The sequence below is a fragment of the Mastomys coucha genome, unplaced genomic scaffold (genome assembly GCF_008632895.1).
Source record: "Mastomys coucha isolate ucsf_1 unplaced genomic scaffold, UCSF_Mcou_1 pScaffold20, whole genome shotgun sequence".
NCBI classification, from domain to species: Eukaryota; Metazoa; Chordata; class Mammalia; order Rodentia; family Muridae; genus Mastomys; species Mastomys coucha.
In genome coordinates, this window is record NW_022196903.1 from 107,386,252 (window position 1) to 107,402,850 (window position 16,599).

The 16,599-nt window shown below is 45.0% G+C and overlaps 1 protein-coding gene across 1 annotated transcript in view; it reads left to right on the forward strand.

Annotated features, from left to right (window-relative positions):
• The window catches only part of Slc6a11 (solute carrier family 6 member 11), a 118,476-nt gene that overhangs the window by 59,673 nt on the left and 42,204 nt on the right, over window positions 1-16,599 (forward strand). Inside the window, exon 6 of the mRNA XM_031382962.1 lies at window positions 391-525. Coding sequence (XP_031238822.1) covers window positions 391-525 — 135 coding nt within the window. The remainder of the gene's footprint in view (window positions 1-390; window positions 526-16,599) is intronic.

Here is a 16,599-nt window from a genome sequence, read left to right on the forward strand (position 1 = left end):
GGATGTGTAGAGTTTTTTTCCTTGTAATTGTTCCCTAGATAATGCAGGGTGCTGATTGCATGGTGCTTGCATTGTATCGGATGCTGTCAGCTGTCAAGAGATGACACAGAGAATTGTAGAGCTCTCTGCAAACACTGTGCGGGCTGGTTGATATGAGAAGCATGAGCATCCATGGCTACTGGCAGCTATGGAAACAAGAGCCTGAGGATGCTCAGAGCCAATTGTTTTTCTGAGACTGGGCTGTGTAGATGGATACAGAGAGCATGCTCCATCACTTTCAGGGTCGCCGCCATAAAGAATGGTTTGCAGCCCGGAGAGGGAGCTGTGCTGAGTGAAATAAGCCCATCACTACCACCGCTGCCTACCTCTTGTCTCTCTTCTCCTGGGCAGGTCGTGTATGTCACCGCAACCTTCCCCTACATCATGCTGCTGATCCTCCTGATCCGAGGGGTCACATTGCCAGGCGCCTCTGAAGGCATCAAGTTCTATCTGTACCCTGACCTCTCCCGGCTCTCTGATCCACAGGTAAGGGCCGTAGCTCAAAGCACAATGTCACCCACCAGCCACTGAGACTGATCTACTCACTACCAGGTAAGTAGGTGAAAGCCTCAGGTCTCCTCAGGATAATCATTACTAATGAATCAGTTAAATACACAGCAAAGCAAGTGTATCAAAATGCAGCTGGAGAACATCTAAAGGTAACTACATGGCCTGGGGTCAGGGACACTTCTTGGTGAGTGCCTTCAATACATGATCCCACCTGGGATGCCTGAAATCAAACATGTCAAGTTTGGGATTTTTCCAAGTTTTGGAATATTTCATATATCTGATGAGCATCTGGGAGATGAGATTGATTTGTTTCATGTATACCTCATGTATGTATTTTTAGTTATTTCATCTGTGAAACAAAACCTCTTGCCCATAAGCTTTTCTACTTGTATTATGTTGACATTCTGGAAGTTTCAGATTTTGGGTTTGGGGATCAGGGATGTTTTGAAGGGTTTTTTGGTGGGATCATGTGATCATCCACTATCATGATTTCAAGGCAACATTCATCATAGATATTGTGTTTTTTATTTTTTAACTTTAATTAATTTTAAATCATGAATTTTAATCATGAATATGTGTGTATATGCTGTGTATGTGTGGTGTTGGAGGAGGGCACAGGTGTCAGATCACCTGGAGCTAGAGTTAAAAGTAGTTTTATGGTGCCTGATGTGGGTGATGGGAACTAAATCCCAGTTCTGAAAGAGCAATACATGCTTTTAACCACTGAGCCATCTGTCTCTCAAGCCCTCACTGTAGATATTTGAGTTAGACATACCACCATCGTATCTAGACTTTCCTTCATGAGAAGTCTATGGCTTGTTGATAAAGTTCATGGTCACAAATAAAGGACATGTTAAACTTCACTCCTAAGTGGTTAAAATTATAAACCTACTTTTTTTCTTGCCTGATGTCGAAGATCTGTCATGGGGTGTCTTGAGGAGAAGGTGCATCCTTAGTGGCTTTCTTGGTAGAATAGTTCACATGCAAACCTACTCTGGACCCCACCTCCACATAAAGAATTGGAAAAATCATCTCACCTTTAGTCAGGCCTGGATTATTCTAGTTGTGAATAACAAATGTTTATGCCTAAGCTCCTCTGATTGCTCATGACAAAGTGTCTGGGAGTGTGTTAAACAGAGACCCCTCATCAGCCAAGCCCTCAACCTGCACCGCATGCCTGAAGCCTTCAGGGAGTTTCCCAGACACCAGCCTAGACCTCACTGGGATATGCCCAGGGTATGCCCTGCTCTGCAGGAATGCCAACATAAGAAGCCACTTGCTCAGATTTGTCTGTGTCCACCAGGAAATGCCCATTTTACATAGAAACAAACACACACGAATCACACGGAATTGATGTCTCACTTCCAGTCAGAATTTGGTGCTTCTACGTGATTTCAAGCCTGTGGCTTTTGGCTCCCTCTGTCTGAGAAGTGTGGATGGAAAGATTTGCAGAGCACTGGTTATTTACTGCAACTTAGAGTTATCTGTGACAGTAAGTGATAAGGTCAGTGGACTGGGACACATGCTCATCTTTGCCAGTTTGTTATGCCTCTGAATGCTACTGGTGACCAAATCACATTCCAAATCACAGGAAGGATCCTCAGGAAGAAAGGAATTGGCTCCTGAGTGCTTCCCTGGCAACATCAGCTGTGACAGCAGGGCTCTACTAAAGGGGCAGTTTGGGGTGCACACTTCCCATCATGGCTCTGTCTTCTCTATTTTAAGCCTACAGGTCCTATATTAATACAAAGGAGGCTCCTGCCTGTCTCCTCTGACCATCCCCTTCTTCCTCCCTGGATATAAGGTGCAGCAAAGAGACCGTAATCACCCCCCATGACATCTAGACCTTTGACAATCATCAGGGTACCTGGAGCTTGTTAAAGATGCAGGCTCCAGGGGCTCACTCTCTGTGGGTCTGGGATGGCTGAAGGACACTGAAGTAGGTAAGGAGCTTCAGAGATGAGCCTGGCATCTGGAAAAGGTTGGAGGGATCCAATCACCACTTCCTCAGAGCCCTACACTCATACACAGACACATGCAGATACACATGTAGACTCAGACATACATATATATACAGAGATACACATGTACACACAGATGTACAGACACAAACACAGAGACATACAGATACAGAGTGGGAAAAAAAAACCACTTGTACATGAACATGCATGCACAGAGATAAAAAAATGCTTACAAGCACACAGGTGATCACACAAATACACAAGTACACACACATGCACACAGAGGAAACAAATATACTTGTTGTCTTAGTCAGGGTTTCTATTCCTAACTAAAACATCATGACTAAGAAGCAAGTTGGGGAGGAAAGGGCGGCTTATATTTCCACATTGCTGTTCATCATCAAAGGAAGTCAGGACAGGAACTCACACAGGGCAGGAACTTGGAGGCAGGGGCTGATGAAGAGGCCATGGAAGGGTGCTGCTTACTGGCTTGCTTCCCCTGGCTTGCTCAGCTTGCTTTCTTATAGAACCCAAGACTACCAGCCTAGGGATGGCACCACCCACAATGGGCTGGGCCCTCCAGCCTTGATCACTAATTGAGAAAATGCCTTACAGCTGGATCTCATGGAGGCATTTCCTCAAGGGAGGCTTCTTTCTCTGTGATAACTCCAGCTTGTGTCAAGTTGACATACAAAACCAGCCAGTACACCTGTACATGGATGCACACATGTATAGATATGTACACACAGAAACACGTGCATGTGCATACACATCTATACACAGATGGACATGTACATACGTATGCACAAAGATTAATACACATGGGCACACAGCCTGAAAGCACAGATTGAACCCGAGGCCTAACAATCCACTCAGCTCTTTTCCTGAGCATCTCAGGTTCCCACTGCCTTCCCAGGTCTCTTTCTGAGGCTCAGTTTCTCCATCAGTGCCCTGCAAAGGTTGAAATCAGCTGGTGATTTTTCCAGGTAGATTTGGTGAGAGTATCTGGTTCAATTCTGGCCCTCTGCCTATTTTTACATTGTTTCTAGAGAAGGCTTGCAGTGTTGCTTTGGTGTGGCAAAGAAAGAGTTGAATAGCAACACCCTGTGTGGATACCTAGATTGAGGATCCCACAGCCACTCACATCCTCAGGGAGTCACTGAACAATTCTCAGGCTCGGAGGCGGCTATACACAGAAATCCAGTGTGTTCCTGGCAAATGAAGTCGCTACATCATTGGACACACAGAGAATATCCTAAAGGCTGAGTCCCAGCCACACTTGTACTTGGCCCACTTTGGCAAGGGCGGCTTGCATAGCTCATGCATTTACCTTTTAGTCTTTGCTGACCTCTGCCCTAGAGAACCCTGGGAACACCCAATGCTTCACTGCCTACCAGATCCTGTTGTGTCTTTTCTGTTCTCCACACCCTGTGCCCCTGGTATTGTGCAGGCTACTGATGTCTCCACACAAAAGCAGGACTATGGTCCCTCAGTGGTTCTCAGAAATGACCCCTGACTCTTCCAGGCCACTCTCTGGCCAGCCAGACAAACAGCGGTTTGAAATGTGAATCTTGTTGGCAGCTCTTTGCTTAAATCCTTTCTGGGGTGCTCATGGTTACTTGAGTAATTCCAAATGATGCCCCCACCAAGACTTCTGGGACCTCCATCCACACTGGTTTTTTTTTTTTTCATCCCTGCCCTGCTTTCTAGATCTCAGTCTGTTCAGGATAAGAGCCTCCTTTCTGAGCCTCAAACATTCGTATCCCTTCTGTCTCAGGACCTTTACACATGCCATTACTTACAGACAACTTTCCTTTTGTCCCTAACTCCTCCTTACCCTCTAGGACTCAGCTGAAGCATGTCTTCCTCAGAAAGGTCCTTACTATCTGCCACTGTGAGCCACCCCTGTGCCTCATGCCCAGTTTCCAGGGCACCCATGTTGACTATGGATTATTTATATAAACATATGTGCATGTACAAGAGGTGTGATTTTTATCTGTACAATGTCCATTTCTTTTGTCAGCTACTTGCTGACCTTGTACTTAGATAGAGGATCCATAAAATAAATTGAAAAAGCAGAATCCAGAATCCAAGAGATGGTGGTGCCAGGTGCCAGGTGCCAGGTTGGCAGTGAGGTGAAGAAACAAATATGCTGGGTGGGGTGGGGGTAGCTGCTGTGTTTGTCAAGAAGGCGGCTTAGGAGCATGGTCCCCATCAGCCTTGTCCATACTCCACACACCCAGGCTAGTCCATGCTATGTATACAGTAGGTGCTCAGCAAATGCTTGTTCTCTGAATGTTTGGGAAGTTGATTATTTAACAGAGACTGGGAGTGTCCTGATTGCCATGTCTAGTAGCACCTCCTTTAGCAAGGCCAAGTTTTCCTATGTTGGTTTAAAGAATGATCCTGGCTTCATTTCTCATTTGCACTTCACATTGTGCCACAAGGAAAAAAGTTCCCAGAAAAGCCATCATTGGGCCTGGCATTTGGCTGTCACCCTACTTCTTGAAGATGATCTTGTAGCCACAGTGTTGGAGCATCCTTCAGCCACGAGCTAATAAAGAATCACTCACTCCATAGCTATCTAGATCTCTGCTGAGAGCCAGGGAGGAGACAACGGGGGTGGGAGAGGGGGGGAAGGGGGAGGAGAGGGAAGAGAAAACCTAGAGTTCTAGGGCATCGTCAGGTCAGGAGTGTCTCCAGTTTCTGAGCCCTTGGCCCCAAGCTGTCCATCCAGACATGGGGAGGTTGGGCAATAGGGGGGAAATGAGCAGATAGGGTGTCTCTCTCGGCTAGGAATCACAAGCTGTTCATCTTTGTTTGTGCCCAACAAAGTCCTACAGAATGGCTGCTGAGAGCTCTGGAGAGGCTGCAGGCCTGGGCCCAGCAGTTTGTAGAGTACTCCGTTCTGGTCCCCGGAGTCCTCAGACTGGGAGGAGAGGAGAATCAGGCCATTCCCCTCCCAAGTCTACCTCTGAGAGAGGAAAACAGGCTAGGGTGAGATCAAAAGTTCATGTCCCTCCATGGGGTCTAAAGTCTGCTGCAGAAAGAGATCCACCAGGCAGTCTGGTCTGGAGAAGCCTCCGCCTGGCCACTTTTCTCTTCTTTCTCAGTACCAAAGCCTGTGGGTAACTGCATCTGACCCTCACCGACCCTCACCTGCCTTCTCAGGTCTTCTCAGGTCAAGCTCCATATCGGGTCCTTCTGCTCCCTCTGTGCATAGTGCGCATGTGGGTTGGGGCTGAGGGTGGCACTACTCTGCCCCTCCCTCTTTGGAACTTTGGGACCATTTCAGTTTTGTCATCAGTAAAATGGAGCTAGTTCCTTTTTTTTTGTGGGCTGAAAAAGATAGCTGTGGAGATTGTTTTAAAATTCTAATGGTGTGCATGTAGCTATTGTAGTCACCAGAGGGAGCCCGGAATTTAAGACCACACCATGTCCTCCCTAGCCCCCATAACTCTTGTCAGTCTTCAAGTTCCTTTTCCACCATCACTGACATCTCAAAGGCTTCTGGGTAGGACTTGCATTTCTTCCCTCTAGTATAAACTCAGTGAGGCAGGGGATACACCCATTATACCCACTGTTCAACTGCCAGCCCCCGGCACAGCCTATAGTGAGGCAAAGTGATCCCTGACTATTTCTTGGAAGGAAGCTAGTTGATCCTAGGAGTGTTCATTGCCTGTGTCATGGTGGCCTGATTTTTCAGTCTATACGAGCATGCTCTTCACAAAGCAGCAACTTTGGAATACTCAGTCTACTGCTGTCGTGCAGCTGCGTGGCTTCCATCCTGTGCCTTTCTCTCTGGCGTCACAGTTCTCAACTGTCCTTTAGGGTAGGAATGTTTGTCCGCCAAGGCACAGATGCATACAGACACATGCCCAAGCCCTTGTCTTTCTCACTTCTCCTGTCCAGCCCCAGGCCTGGCACATAGTAGGACCCTGAGTCATGTTGGCTTGTGTCTGGCTCTTAGTAGGACAAGTCAGAGCCCCACACCCCAAGAGGAGGGGGGCTTTGAACTAGGAACCAAGGCTTTTGTTGAGGGTCCAACAAACCAAGTTTCTCTTGTGATGCATGCAGCAGCTCACCCTGTGGTTTGCATTCTGTGGTCAGAACTTTCTAAACTTCTGTTCGTCTTCACCATCAGCCCTGAAGTGTGAAGCGCTCCAACTCCATTTTTATCCCACTACATTTTCACTTTCTGTCTTTTCAGTCTTGGGGGAGCCAAGGGGATCTTGCAAGAAATCACATTGTCCCTGCCCCAGATTCCTTTCACTCTCACTTGTCATTGTGTTTTGAGTGTGTGTTTTCAGGGCGAGAATGGAAAGATTTGTCACAGATCCAACTCTCGAGTCTGCTTTCCCAGGCAGGCCATTGGTACATCTCTTCCCTGTGCTGCCTCCTCTACACAGGAGCAGAACCTGAGGATGAGGTGCCCAAATGCTGGACCTCAGGACAGGACCTTCCCTGCTGCCCTCCCACCGGAGGACAAATCAGACCACCTAAGAAGACAAGACCCTAGTTCAAAGCCTTCTGAACCATGGAGATGACATGGAATTACTGCCACCTGGTGGCAACATCTTTTGGTTCTGTGCCAAGACCCAAAATAAAAAATGGCCTCTGGGCTGAAACACTTTCAAACCAAAATATCCATGTCTCCACTGACTTAGATATACCAGATACATTTAATAGTAGTAGTAGTAGTAGTAGTAGTAGTAGTAGTAGTAGTAGTAGTAGTAGTAATGTAATAGGAATAGGAGTAATATGAGTAGTGATGATGATGATGATGATGATGATGATGATAATAATAATAATAATAGTAGTAATAATAATAATAATAATAATAATGAAATGTCACTGGTGGTCATGCTCACTCCCTGAAACTGGAAGTGCCTTAATTTTTCATTTGAATACATTAGTTCTGCATTAAGTGGTTTCTCTAGTACCATGAGTTTATTGCCTACTTTTTAGGGCTATCCATGTCGTCACACATGGCTCTCATCTTCAAGGAGGCTCCTGTCTCTTTCAAGAGCTATGGTTAGGTCAATAATAACAATGGCAGGACAATACAGGGGATTAGAACTGGCCTACGCTGTGTATCTTACCTAACCTCATATCCAAAGGCAGAAAATCCTCCCTTTGTTTCTTGAAGTCAACATTGTTGAGTTCCTCCTTGGGGTTCTGCACGTCACAGAGATGCTGTCAAAGAGTTGGGGCCCCGGGTCTTCCCAGAGTCAAGTTCTGTGGTCTCTTAGCTGTTATATCAGTGTTGGGGGTAAGAAAGCTGCTGGCATGGTCATCAACATAGAGATACTGGTGGCTGGAATGCGGCCCAATCACATAGCACACACTTAGCCTTGCCATCTAAAAAGTAACCACGGATGGTTATCATCTACTGCCAGCTGGTACTCTGCCAGTCACCATAACTGTCTTACCTCTCCAGTTCACTCAGCTACCAAGTCATTACCGAAAGCCACTATGCTTTGCCTATAGAGGTGTAGGTGCTTTTTATAAGCCAAGTTCCAAGTTCTCATAGATATAAGCTTAAAACCTGATTTTACAAACGAGGGAGTTGAGACATGAGGGCTGAAGTTTACACAGCAATCCCTGAGCCCAGTGGCTGTGACTCAGCTGAGCAAAGGGCAGGCACAACGCTGAAGCTGTCATGTCTAACCACTTGGCTTCCCAGTCCCACTGAGGTCACCACATGGCTTCTTTACTAGGATCCTAGGCTTCGTCACCCACCACCCAGGCACCACTTCTGATTGTTCCAGCCTGGGCCAGGGTTCCTCATCTCCAATTTGAAGCAACTGCCCATCACTCATTCCCCAGTGTTCAAACTTTGTCTGTCTGTCTGTCTTTCCTCTCTCTCCATCCCTCTCTTTCATTATCTTTTGACTTTGCTGCCTCTGGTTGTTTGGTGTCCCACTTTGAGGGTAGCCACTGGACAGATTCAAGTTTAGCCTAAATAATGGGGGCTCCTGCTTCTTATTGCTTACCACCCTTCCCTCACTGGGCCTGCTGCCTTCCTGGAGCATTCTGAAGGAGCTCAGTGCTTTAAATGTGTCCTGTAGTTCTCTGAACATATCTAGGGTCACTGAAGTCTACTAAATGCAAAGCCCTTGGTCTAGGGTAAAGCCTGTATTTTCTTATCTGCTTGTGTTGCTCATAGTTTTTGACTACTATATGTTACAGAATTGGTATAGACACTAGATTGGGTTATCCTCCCCTGAAGAGTGCTGGCTTTTGTCTTCATGTGCATATTGCTTCTGCCCTTGACAGTCATCGAGACCTTGTGTAGGCTAAACACACTGTGAGGGTTCACCCTCACATTTTCACAGTTCAGCTCTTGGAAACCACATGCTGACTCCAAAAGACTGACCTCCCAGGACTCGGTAGGAGGTGATGGACTTCCGAGTTATGGTTCCCCTATGGGTCCCTTCAATCCTTGGCTTTCAGCTTGGAGAAGGTGAGCATAGATATTTCCTTGGTCTAGAGCAGTGCTGCTTAGCTGCAAAGTTCTGACTCCCAGGAGACATTTAGCTGTATCTGCAAATATGTTTGATCACCATAATTGGACCTGGTCCTATCTCAACATGGCTCCCACTCCCAGGTCACAATGGGCCTGGCCCCAGCTGCTAGGGACCCATCATCCAAGGTCCTATCTCAGTTATTCTTTCTCTATGCCATCTCATAACTGGCCCTCTCACATGCTGCTGGTCATTCTGCTCCCACAGCAGGTCCCTGTTCAACCCATGACTTGAATAAAAACCCATTGTTGTTTTTTTAAATTCATGATTAATGAATCATGATCTCATGTTTATTAATCAATATGTCCATGGTTAGTATCATCAGTTAGAATTTTAACTCTACATAAACAAAGAATGTGTGTCATCCATTGTGGATTCCCTGGCACTTGGGACAGAGCCCAGAATGTGAGAAAATCCTAATCATTATGAGACAGATAGGTAGATGGGCAGATGGATAGATGGACAGACAGATGATGAATAAGTGAATGAGTGGATGGATAGTAGATGATGCATATTAGATAACTTTGTGGGAGCCCTGCTGTGCCCACTGAAACCGAAACCAGAGACTCAACTCGCTGGGGGTTTGGAGCCTATGTAAATGACTCAAGGACCAGATACCAGCTCCTTAGGAAGCCGTGATCCTTTGATCCCTCTTCCCCTTCCTGGAATCCCTTGTATCAATGTTTGAGCTTTGATGTCTGATTCTCACCTAAATGCCAATTGCATACCTGTACTGTCTTTGAGTATAAATGCTCCCCTGTCATTTAGTAAAACACGCCTTGATGAGAACCTTTCTCCTGGCGTCTGTCTCTTTTCTCTACCACCCATTGCAGGTTTCCAAATCCTCGGTTCGTGGAACCCCACGCAAGTAGGAGCTGCGGGACGGCATCCTACATAACTTTATGGATGGTCAATAGTTAAGAAGTCAGATGAATGAGTGGTGGATGAGTGAGAAGATGGATGATGGGTAACTGAGTCTATGGGTGGACTGATAGATGTAGAGGGGGCATATAGATATATGGATAGATGGATGGATGATAGGTAGGTAGATGAATGGATAGATGGATGAATGGACAGACAGACATGGTCACATGAATGAATGTTAGATGAATGTGTAAGTGGTTGATGGTTGAATAGGTGGATAGGTGAGTAGATAAATGAATAAGCAGATTAATGGATGATGGGTACATGGGTGATTGGATGGATGGTGTTTGGGTGGACAGATGGAAAGATGTATGAATAGGTAGATAGATAGTAGAAAGGTGAGCAGATATACAGATGAATGGATGGGTAGGTAGGTGTGTAGATGGATGGATGGATGGATAGGCAGTGGGTGGATAGATGGAGGGACCGACAGATGGAAGGGTGGGTAGACAGAAGCAGATGAATGGATGCCATGTGGTAGTTTATCTTAAGGAACACCAATAGTCAGAGGTGAATAAAATATTCTTTCTGGCTTCCTGTCCTGGTGACCTTGTGGAGCTTTGATTTGCTATTTGAAAGAAGAGGGAAGAAAAAAGGTAGCTCGAAACCAAGCATGGATCAAAAGAATAAATGCCTGTATACATGCAGGAAGTGACCAGAGGGACATGATTGCAGGGGAGAGTTGGTAACTAGCAACCATATGTAACACGTAATGTGGCTTTAAAGAAAGAGAGAAAGGTCATGTCACTCTCTCCAGGGACTGTAGCTGTCAAGCCAAAGAATACAGACTTCCCCTGGTGGTCTGTGGGTGGATATAGAAAGTTCCTGCATGAGAAGTTGATTGGTGTGAAGAAATCTATAATTTTAGAAGGCTGTCTAGCTAAGGGCAGACTGAGCGAAGCCAGGCACAGTGTGTTAGGGAGTTGGCTGCTTTTGAATCTGTTCTTTATTTTCCTCTGTTACTATGTCTTAGAAACTTACCCTCTCTCATCTCCAGACTGTTCTGTTGTATGCATCTAGAGGGCAGAGACCCATTTTTACTTGTCTCCTGGACCACATGGTTGTGGTCAGGCTAGGTGAGACAGCTAGTATCAGCCTCTTCAGGAGTCTAGAAAGGACAGAACAGGGAGGAGAAAAGGAGGGAGAAGGAGGAGGCCATCCAATGAGTTGTTGGGGATTTAGCAAAGTAGGCATCTAGGTGCTGAAGATGAAGGAGGTCTTATAGTGCCATAGGGTCATGAGAAAAGTATACCAGCTATGACATTATAGGTGGCTGTGGCTGAAGCTCATAAGGCTTGACAGGAAAGAGGTAGTAGGGTCACTTCCAGGAGACACACAAAGTCCCTCATGAGATGTGCTCAGTGGTACCAAGAGACGCTCTTCAGCCCTGTCTAATGATCCCAGACGTGCTGTTGGCTGGATTCCTCCCTGAGCTTATTTGTCCAGAACATATTTGTGAAATATTGTCCCTAGGTCTGTTTTCATAGACCAAGCACCCATTCCTGCTGGCCACTGGCTGGTCACTGTGGAAGTGGGTTGGGGAGCAGGTGGGTAGATATAGTTTATGTTTTCTGGGACAGTTGTCTTTATTTGGGGATGGGCTTTCATTAATATGTTTTACTTTGGGGGTGTTTTAAGCTTACAGAAATAGAAAGCAGAAAATCTGAATGACTTTGTTTCCTGTAGCCTGGCTTTGCTACTTTATGGGTTCTTTTTCCTACCCTTTATCCCCACCCCATGTTTTACCTCCTATCACTATGTAGGGGAAAACGAAGGATAGAAGGAAGGGAGGGAGGGGAGAGAGAGAGAGAGAGAGAGAGAGAGAGAGAGAGAGAGAGAGAGAGAGAGAATCTGTGAATCTAATTTCTTTCTTCTTTCTTCCTTGAGTATGACTATTAACCAACCTCCCCGTCCCGAATGACCACCAACCCTGTCTCTTGAGGCCTTAGCATTTATATACCTTTTGAAAAATTCCCAGAATTCCAAATGTCATACAATTGCAGAATCCATCTGTAGTTGCCAAAACCATGACTCTGCTAGAGCACGAGACAAATCGTCAGCAGCTGCAGACCATCTCCTAGCCCCACACCTGGGATTAAAATGAAAACAGTCTTATAATATCTTTGTGTCTTTAAAGAAACCAAAATTCCAGAATTCTCATTAAAGTTTCCCTACTACCCCATGTTTTTTCTGTCATTGTTAGAGCAGTCTATTCCCCAAAATTACAGAGCCATTTTTGATGTCTAATATTCACTGAAGCCCGTAGATTTTATACTTCTTTGTAACTTTTGTTTGTTCATTTGTGTGCACAAATACATGCACCACAGTACACTTGTGGAAGTCAGAGAACTACCCATGGAAATCAGTTCTCTCTTTTCATCATGTGGGTCCTGGGATCAAACCCAGGTCATCATGCTTAGTGGCAGGTGCCTGCACCCTCTGTGCTAGACATTCTGGAGACACTCTGTGGGTTTGGACAGCTGTGTAATGACATGTACTCAACATTAAAGTATCATACAAAGTAAGATCATGTTTCTAATATTCATGTATTCTGCCTGTTCACACCCACCCTTCTCCTGACATTTTCCCTGTTTCTATAGTTTTGTCTTTTCCAGATGATCTGTAGTTGGAATGTAGGCTTTTCATACTGGCTTTTTTGCTCACATTTTACTACACAAACTGTTTTCAAGCCAGCCATGCTATCTCCGGGAGTTTGTCAGAAGTACTGACACTCAGGCTCCATCATGAGGCTGCTCTCTCAAAGACTGCATTTCAGCAGTGCCCTCAAGTGACTGACACACAGGTGGACGTTTGAAACGTTCTGATCTAAGAGATCATTCCACGGAGGTGAGACCTGTCAGATAAATCAGTATGGGCTCATGCCTAACATGGCTGTTGTCCTGAGGACAGCTATTCCTCAAGCAAGAATTCCTTGGAGTTTGGGCCTTCTTCCTGCCTTCCTGCCTACTCTAGTGTGGGAGGAGGTAGAGGAGCACCCCAGGCTTCCTTGGAGGTAGAATACAGTAAGTAAGCCCTTTAGGGTACTACTCCCCTAAAGCTGTGCTATCCAGGAAAGTAGCCACAAATCATGTCTGTTTAAATTGACTGAAACTAAATCACATTTATAGTTCAGTGCCTCGGGCACTGTAGGCAACTTTCAGATCATCAACAGTGTATTAGTTAAGGTTCTCTAGAGCAGTGGTTCTCAACCTTCCTGATGCTGCAACCCTCATGTTGAGGTAACCCCCCAACTATAAAATTATTTTCCATACTACTTTATAACTATAATTTTGCTACTGCTATGAATCATAATGTAAATATCTGTGTTTTCTAATGGTCTTAGACAATCCCTGTGAAAGGGTCATTCAACCCCCAAAGGGTTCACAACCCATAGGCTAAGAAGGCTCTAGAACAACAGAATCAAAAGAAGGAATATGTGTTAAAAGGGTACTTACTAGATTGGTTTATAGGATGTGGTCAGAGTAGTTCAACAATGGCTGCCTCACACCAGAGAGGCCACCAGCATGGTAGTTGTTCAGTCTGTGATGCTGGAGTCTCACAGGCCCCAGTCTGGTGTGGATGGAATTCTGGGGAGCTTCTGGCCTTTGGTCTGTTATCAGTGAATGAGCCAGCAATAGTGGAAACACCAGGGTAGATAGACTTGCCAGCAAGCACAAAGGCATACAGGAAAATGCAAATCTTCTTTCTGCTTTTATCTGTGCTTCTACCAGTGCTGCCCAAATTTAGAGTGTGTCTTCCCATTTCAAATAATGTTGATCAAAAACATTCTACATCTAGATGCCCTGTGGCTTGACTTTTAATTAACAGGCAACTTGACAACCATGATTAGCTATCACAAAGAACATGGCTATGGAAGGATTTTATCTTTGTAAAGATGTCTGTTGGGCAGTAATGATATTTAGAACTGAAGACTCTGAAGCAGGAGAATCTGTAGAGACTAACGCTTAAGTTTCCCTGGGAGCCTAAACAGGGGCCTTGTCTTCTTGAAGGCATATTGGTCACCTGTGTGGCTGTCCTTCCTCTAGCTCCAGGGGCCTGCTGATATCTAGCAGTATTCCGAGGATGACATTGAAGGGCCAGGGCCGGAACTGTGGCCACTGTCTATCTGGACAGGAAGAGCCATGATGAAGGCTCACCAGTGAGCCCTGCAGGAGACTGTGACGGCATGAGTCTGGGAAGAAAGGATCTTTCCTGAGCCTGAGGGAGAATGTAGAAGGCATAGGTGTGTTGACTCAGCCTGCATGGCTATCACCAGCCTCATCCTCTGTCTGAACAATATATGGTACAACATACAGTACCCTCTAAGTACTATACTCATCAGCTCAATTATTGCTATCTACATCTAAATTCCTCCTTATTACTTTTAGGAGTCAATAGTTGGGTTTTATGCCATGATTTAATGATTTTTTTTTTTTTTTACTCCCTATCACTTTCATCTTTTTCTATAGGGTTGTATTTGTTTTTCTGGCTAAAGTATAACCTTTACTAATTATTTCCACAGGGTTTTAGAGTAACTAAACTCTCTCAGACTATATATGGCTAAACATATTTATTCCACATTTTCCTCTTAAGTGATAGTTTAGCTGGGTACAGAATTCCAAAGATGGTGACTTCTCAGTTACATGTTGGACTTAAATGTCTATATTGACAAAAGCAGCATATGATTATACATATGATTCTTCTTCCAAGTGAGACTGGCAGTTCAAAATGCCAATTATGTATCATGCTTGTATATTCTCTGTATTTCCCATGACAATATCCTTGATCATTAGCACTTGTCTCTTTATCTGCTGGTCTCATCATATGAGCATTCAGTGAAATGACTAGTCATTCTTAATTCAAATATGACCATGACAAAGTCATATTTCTTGGTTGATGATTTCCTAAAGACCATATTTTGACTGTTAATTTGCTTCTTGTATAGAATGCAATTACATTCACTAAGGTGTGTGGTAATGAATGTAATGCAGTTAATTTTTTTCTTATGTTAATAAGCTGGGGAAACAGAATCTGGGACTAACTGCTTCCTTGATGGGAAGTAGCTGAGTCCCAGAGAGAAGGTGTGGCTTACCCAAGGCCACAGTTGGTGGGGAACTAGACTGAGACATAGGGTGCCAAATGAAACATCTGTCAATTTTCTAGCTTTCTGAATCTGTCTCATCATTTGTGGAATAATAAGTATAGACTGACATGGAAAGGAGTCCTGACTCACTCACTAGCTTTGTGACAAGGGGTTGGAAATCTCTGGCTTCCTTCTTAATTATCCCTGTCCTTTCTACTTCTGTTGGTGGTAGAGAACATCAGATGTACTAATAGTCTGACATGGAGGAAAGTACCCTGAGATTTGCAAAGGCCACAGGGAGGGAGGTAGAGGAGGTTCTCAACAGCCCACACTTCTACCATAATTACAACAAGCACCTCATGGACACAGTAGTTTCTGATAATTTCTGACCCAGCACAGCTTTGTGAAAGAGTGAGGTCTCTTTTTCCCGTGAGCAACAAGATGATGGGGCATTGATAGGTCTTGGGTGACTGGGATTGTGACAGTTGATGTCCATCTCTGTGCAGACTCACTGGTGTGTGAATCTCCTGTCCCATTTCTTTCACTTTCCATATGCAAGCTGAGCTCTGGAGCCCCCACAGGGCAAGCACAGCCCTGCTTTTGCTCACAAAGAGCTCAAGCCTGACTCCACTCCTTGATTAAAACCTTAGTGACATTTCACCAGGCATAGGCAAGGAGCTACAGCTCCTCCTCCAACCTTACAGAGGCTTAGGTCATTGTTTTGCACACTCCACCTCAGGAGGCTGTGCTGCATGATGGGAAATTCCCCCACTCAGACTCTGGGAACCCAGCACTGGGAACCTTAACGAGCCACTGTCTTTCCCCGTGCCAGAAGGTTATTGAGTAAAACTGCTGTCTTTTATCTTTTCACTAGCAATACCTTTTAGTTCTCCATTCTGACTCTCCTACTTGAGCTGCTTCATGTCAACTGGAAATTTCTCTTAATAGCCCCATGTGTCTGAGTCATAAAAGGTGCCAAAGTCCAGATATACATCTTCAGGGTGTCTCCTGAGGGAAAACAAGGCCTGGAGAGGAGAGATGATTTATCTTTGGTCCTCTGTGTGTTTCTACTTTACATAGCATCTGAAATGGGATAGATGGATATTAGTTTAAGAGAGCATCTGATTAAACCATATTATACTCAACCACTACCCAAATGATCAATCCCTTCCAATATGTGGACAGTATCTTACTCAACTCTCCTCTTGAGATGGCTTGTGTGCTGCCCAGTAGATAGTAGGTATCCACTGAATACTTGTTGCATAATCTCAAAGTTATGATCTTGCCCGGAATAGTGTGTACTGTGGTGTTCATTTAGTAAGCCACTGAGCTGGTGCAACAGTCACAGAATAGTAAAGAAAAAAAGTGCTTCCTCTCCACATGGCATGGCCTTTACATATGTCAACACCTGTGGTTACTTGCACAAGATCAAGTCAGTCAAAGCAGTCCAGAATGAATGTGGGCAGGGCCTTTAGCAGAAGAGCTAGTAACAGTTGAGGGCCACTGAGGGAAGGAGTGTCATTCTTCTTTGGTAATATGGCTGTGCCTTGATGGA